Below are 5,830 nucleotides of genomic sequence, written 5' to 3' on the forward strand. Positions count from 1 at the left end.
TGCCAATCTTGTTTTTTACTGACCACTTTGTTTTTCATTTTTTTCTTTGTGAGTATTGAGTATTTTAAAGCATATCCCAAACATCATATCATATCATCTCACCCGTAAATTAAATGTTTCAAATTAAACCGTTGAAATATTAAAAACAGATGCCAGCCCCTACCCCCACCCAATACCAAGCAGCTCTGAACAAGGAGGTTGCCCTCGGCTGGCACAGCCCACCCTCCCGTGAACAGTGAAAACAACCCAGGCCCGGGAGCAGGGCCCCCGCCCCGCAAGGTGGGCGCCTGAGCAGGGACTCGAGGGAGGCCAGCCCTGCCGCCCGGATCCTGGGCTGGGACCGACTATCCAGGCCGGGACCCTGGTTGGGGGCAGGGACCCTCCACTCTGCCGGGAGGAAGGCCCCAGGACCTTCCGGCCCGCGCGCCTGGCCGCCTCCACCCTCGAGGTGCGCGGTGGGCGGGGGATGCAGCCAGGTCCCGGGACGCGCCAGCGGCGGTGAGTGGAGCGGGGGGATCCCCGCGGGGCACCGGGGGTCGGGGGGAGCAGGGGTGGCCTTGGAAAAGGGAGGGAGCCCGCTCCCACGGCCGGCGTGGTAACTCGGGGCAGGGCCCATGTCGGGGTAGGGGTCGCCCTGCCGCCACCCCCGACCCCCAACGGGGAGCGACTGGGCGAGGCTGGCGCGGCGCCCGCGCGGGACCGGGAGCAGGAAATCAGCCCCGCGGGCACTGCCCTGGGCACGGCGGCTGCAGGTGGCGGCGCGCGCGGCGCAGGGGAGGGGGCGCGCTGGGTGTCCGTGGCCGCCCGGGAGCGCCGGCCTCGGGGTGCAGCTCGCGGCAGGGCCAGCGGGGTGAGTGGGTGTTCTGGCTGCGGGGGGCGGGGGTTGCGTGGGGGCCCCGGGGGCTCGGATCCGGGCGGCCGGGAGGGTCTCGACTGGGCGGAGCGGGCGCGCTGGCCTCGGCGTGGACGGGGGCGCGGCACCGGGGCCTTGGCGGGCCGGGCGGTGAGCAGCGGGTCCCGCGGCCGGTGGCGGAGGCCGGCTAGGCCCCGGAACGCAGCGGCCCGGAGCGGCGCCGAGGCTGTGGGGCGCAGCGCGGCCCGGGGCGGGGGTGAGGAGGAAGCGGGGCGAGGGAGCAAGGGGAGCGCGGTCCAGGCGCCCGACCGGCCGCGCAGGGCCGCCGCGACCCCCCGCGCTTCCCCGGGGCCGCGGCTTTGGGGCGCCGCCGGGCGCGCGGGCTCTTTAAGGAGGGCCGGGGCGTGTCAGGAAGTGGGGCCCGGGCCCGCCTCGCCGGGGAGGGCGGCCTCGGACGTCCGGAGGCTCCGGGCTCTACGCGAGCCGGGACCCGAGAAGGCCGCGCGCACGGGCTTGGGGCCCCCGGGGTCCCCCCGCCCTCCCCGTCCTCGCGTCCCCCCGCACGCCTCCCGGCCCCCGCCTCCCTCTCCCCGCACCGCCCCCCGCGCTTTTCTGGAACCTTCGCACTCGGTCGCCCTCCGTTCCTCTTCCCGTCTCCTGCTCCCTGCACCTTCCTGTCCCACTCCTCTCCCTTCCCTTCTCCCCGGGACCCCACCCTCGCGGGCCCCAGCCCCGGCGCCCGCACAGCTCATCCCTGCCCAGGCCCCGCAGCCTTCCCTGGGTGGGGTCGGGTGAACGGGCCCCGAGTGGGAGCAGGGTGTGGGTGGCGCCGCCTGGCTCACCCCAGCCGGGCCGCCCCGTCCTAGAGGACCGCGGGGGCCTCCAGACACCATGTGGCCGTCCAGGGCTGGTCTCACAAAACAGCAGAATTGAGCCCCCCGCCCTGTCCGCCAGGGAGTCAGGGCCTGGGCGGCGGGTGACCAGCCTCTCTCCCACCATGAACAGGACCCCACTGAAGCGCTCCCGGATCTTGCACATGGCCCTGATGGGGGGGCCCGACCCCCCGGGGGAACCCGAGGCTGGTGGGGAGAAGCGGTTTCTGCTGCGGGCCTTGCAGATCACGCTGGTGGTCGCCCTGTACTGGGTCACCTCCATCTCCATGGTGTTCCTTAACAAGTACCTGCTGGACAGTCCCTCCCTGAGGCTGGACACCCCCATCTTCGTCACCTTCTACCAGTGCCTGGTGACCGTGCTGCTGTGCTGGGGCCTCAGTGCCCTGGCCGCCTGCTCTCCCCGCTCCGTGGACTTCCCCTCGCTGCACCTGGACCTCCGGGTGGCCCGCAGCGTCCTGCCCCTGTCGGTGGTCTTTATCGGCATGATCACCTTCAATAACCTGTGCCTCAAGTACGTGGGGGTGCCCTTCTACAACGTGGGCCGCTCGCTCACCACCGTCTTCAACGTGCTGCTCTCCTACCTGCTGCTCGGGCAGGCCACCTCCTTCTACGCCCTGCTGGCCTGCAGCATCATCATCGGTGAGCGTGGGGGGACAGGGGCTTGGGGGCCACACCCTGAAGAGCAATCCTGTCTGCCCCTTGGTGCCTAGGGCAGAGCTGGGCCTCGAGTGAGAAGATAGCTGCAGGCCCTTCCTGTGGGGCAGCTAGAGTGCATCCTCTGGCCTAACTTCCTGCCCAAATGCCCAGAATCTCCTGTCCAGTTCTGCTGACTCTGCCAGGAGTGGAGGAGCCTGGGAGCTCCTCGTGGGAGCTTTTGAATGCAAAAGTCACTAGGGAAACTGGGCCTAATTTTGAAAAGTAATCAAAGTAGCTGATGGTGAGCTGAGAACGGTGCATTCACTCGCCTGCCTGGCGGTTGGGGCAGGGGGCCAGGGAGACTGGTGCTCTTGCTGCCAGGACCTGGCCCCCATCTGCAGCGATTCCCCTCCCTCCCTGTGAGGGAAGAGGGGTCTACTTCCTCCTTGCCACCCCATGTCACATGGTGCCTTCCCAAAGCTCCTTGTGGCCAACAGCCCCTTCTGGTCTCAGAAGTAGCCAGCATGAGGCCTCAGGGTGCTTCCAGCTGAGCAAGTGAGCTGGTATGCAGCCTGATGCCACGCACGCACGTGCACACACACACACACACACACACACACACAGCAGGTCTGTGGGTACCTGCCATGCAAAGGCTAGCTCAGGAAAGGGGAGAGGACTGCTTGTTGAGTGCCCACGATGTAATAGGTCCTTCATCCCGGTTAATGCGCCCAGCCCCTTCCATCACAACCTCTCCATTCACTCATTCATCAAATACCAGTTGATGGCCAGGAGCATGCCAGGTGCTGTGCCAGACCTTGAGGATGCAGGTTTGAAAAAGGCAGGCTCGGCCCCTGCACACACGGAGGGCATAGTGATAAATGACACTGATCCTAGAGTGGGAAAGGCTGTGTTGGGGACGTAGCGATGCTGTGGGAACTCTGGCAGAGGTTGGGAAGGGGCAATCTAAGCAGACTTTCTGGAGGAGAGGCTGCGTGGGTGAAGAGTGGGCAGAGAATGTTCGAGGTGGGAGGAAGAATGTGTTCACGTCTTTGTGAACGAGGGCAGGACTCAGCAGACACAAGGCCGCCCAGGTGAGCAGACCCCGCTTAGAGCTTTCAGAGCCCGGTCAAGTCTGGATTCTCCGAGGGCACTGGGGAGCCACTGAAGACCTTTGAGCCCGGCCAGGAGGGATTTAAGATGATCCCTCTGGTTGCGAGATGGAAGTAGAATGGTTGAGTGGAAGGTCTAGGAAGTGACCCAGATCTTTACAGATGAAGGACATGAACTCCGAGGTTAAGTGACTTCCCGTGGCTTCTGAACGACAGAGGCCAGTTGGAGCCTACTCTCTCTGACCCCAGAGCTCCAGCCTTCCGCTGTGCTATGTCGCCAGGTGCTGTGGTGGGAGATACAAAGTCTGTAAACCCGGCCCCTGCCTCCTCTTGCCATGGGCAGGTGCCTGGGAGCCCAGGGCAGGCAAGGGGCTTCAAAGGAAAACGCAGGCAGTGGGAAGTGGGAAGAGGGCTGGGGACTGAGAATACCAGGGACCTCTTTCCCTGGAGGAGGGTGGCTTTGATCTTGAGGAATGAGGGAAATCTCCTTGGGAAGGAAGTGGATGTTTCTGGTACAGGAAATAAACAAGGACACGGAGCCCCGGGGTGAGGAGCAGGGAGAGAGAGGAGGGATGGGATGACCAGGGGACAGAGCAGGCTGCCTGTATACCGGGCTGAGGAGGATACATTCGACGGGGCAGTGGGGAGCAGGGAGGCTGTCAGGCAGGAGGTGACATGACAGTAACCGTCCCAAATGATGCCAGGCCCTGAAAGAGTCTGACTTCATGCTCACCATGATAATGTGGCATGCCCCCATTTTACAGAAGAAGCCGAGGCTTGCATGCCCTGAGTCATTTGCCTGAGGTCACGTTAACCAGGAAACGATGCTCATCTTTCAGAACCTGACTCAGATGTCATGTTCCAGATGCCCCAGGCCAGCGCAGCCACCCTGGGTCCTTGCAGCGCCCTGTCCTGTTTTATGGACCTCGCCACAGTTGTAATTAAAAGATTAATTGGGAGATGAATTGTCTTAAAGTCTTTCTCCTCTGCTAGAATGTAAGCTCCGTGAGAAGTGTGGCTCATCCTGGGCCGTTTCCCCAGCCGTTGCTCTGTGCTCTGCAGGCAGTGGAGACTCTGGGCGGGTTTATCGGAGGGAGGGCTCAGGCGGGGGCACTGCCAGGGGCTGCTCTGTCCATGCACCATGGTGTGAACTTCCGCCCCTCCTCCCCCCTTCTGCTCTCACCCCTCCCCACCTCTCCCACTGCAGGTGGCTTCTGGCTCGGCGTGGACCAGGAGGGGGCGGAGGGCACCCTGTCTTGGACGGGCACCCTGTACGGCGTGCTGGCCAGCCTCTGTGTCTCGCTCAACGCCATCTACACCAAGAAGGTGCTGCCCGTGGTGGACGACAGCATCTGGCGTCTGACCTTCTACAACAACGCCAACGCCTGCGTCCTCTTCCTGCCCCTGCTCCTGCTCCTCGGGGAGCTGCGGGCCCTCTACAGCTTTGCCCAGCTGGGCAGCGCCCACTTCTGGGGGATGATGACACTGGGCGGCCTGTTTGGCTTCGCCATCGGCTACGTGACGGGACTGCAGATCAAGTTCACCAGCCCCCTGTCCCACAACGTGTCGGGCACGGCCAAGGCCTGCGCCCAAACGGTGCTGGCTGTGCTCTACTTCGAGGAGACCAAGAGCTTCCTCTGGTGGACGAGCAACATGATGGTGCTGGGGGGCTCCTCCGCCTACACGTGGGTGCGGGGCAGGGAGATGAAGAAGGGTCCGGAGGAGCCCAGCCCCAAGGAGGGCGAGAAGGGTGTCATGGGCATGTGAGCGCGGGCCCCTGGGATGGCCTGGCCGGGGGGAGGCTCACGGTGGGCGGGCCGGCACACACCCTGCCCCTCTGAGCCCTGAGATGTTGCCCTGGAGCAAGGGGGGCCTCCAGACCCGACTGCAATGTGACGGCCGAAAAGAGCCAATGTTTTCAAGAAATGTCAGGAAGCTGCCAAATGCATCTCTACCCTCTTTCCTATTTCTGGGTTTTTGGCCTTCCCCTGGGGCGGGGACCCGGAAGGGAACAGCCAGTTCGGTTCTGGAAGAGCACGCATTCCTGGGGAGCAGGAGAGAGGGCACCCCCCTCCCAGGGTGGGCTGCAGCCTGGAAGGGTCAGTGTGGGCAGAGCCCTGCCGTCCTCACTTAGACTCGGGGGCCTGAGGCATGACCCGCCGCGTGTCAACTGAAGGGAGTCGGGAAACCTTGTGCATCAGGGCACCTGGGCTCCCCCAGGCCCGGGGCAGGTGGCGGGGCGGCCCAAGCCCCTCAAACCAGCCTTCCTTCTAAGGAGAGCGTGGACCGGGCCTGGGGGCCTGGTGCTCCCTCTGCCCTGACACCCATGGGCCCTGCAG

The 5,830-nt window shown here is 64.5% G+C and overlaps 1 protein-coding gene across 2 annotated transcripts; it reads left to right on the forward strand.

The window, feature by feature from the left end:
* Nucleotides 1–428: 428 nt before the first annotated feature.
* SLC35C1 (solute carrier family 35 member C1) lies at nucleotides 429–5,439 on the forward strand. 2 transcript variants are annotated; one of them, XM_077114502.1, is made up of 3 exons: nucleotides 429–498; nucleotides 1,859–2,385; nucleotides 4,699–5,439. In XM_077114502.1, exons 1-3 carry the CDS (start codon nucleotides 467–469, stop codon nucleotides 5,256–5,258), a joined length of 1,119 nt encoding a protein of 372 aa, XP_076970617.1. In that variant the 5' UTR covers nucleotides 429–466; the 3' UTR covers nucleotides 5,259–5,439. The 2 variants fall into 2 exon arrangements, with proteins under 2 accessions (XP_076970617.1, XP_076970618.1); XM_077114503.1 differs by lacking the exon at nucleotides 429–498 and adding an exon at nucleotides 779–850.
* Nucleotides 5,440–5,830: the final 391 nt, after the last annotated feature.

This window comes from Tamandua tetradactyla, chromosome 8 (genome assembly GCF_023851605.1).
Source record: "Tamandua tetradactyla isolate mTamTet1 chromosome 8, mTamTet1.pri, whole genome shotgun sequence".
NCBI classification, from domain to species: Eukaryota; Metazoa; Chordata; class Mammalia; order Pilosa; family Myrmecophagidae; genus Tamandua; species Tamandua tetradactyla.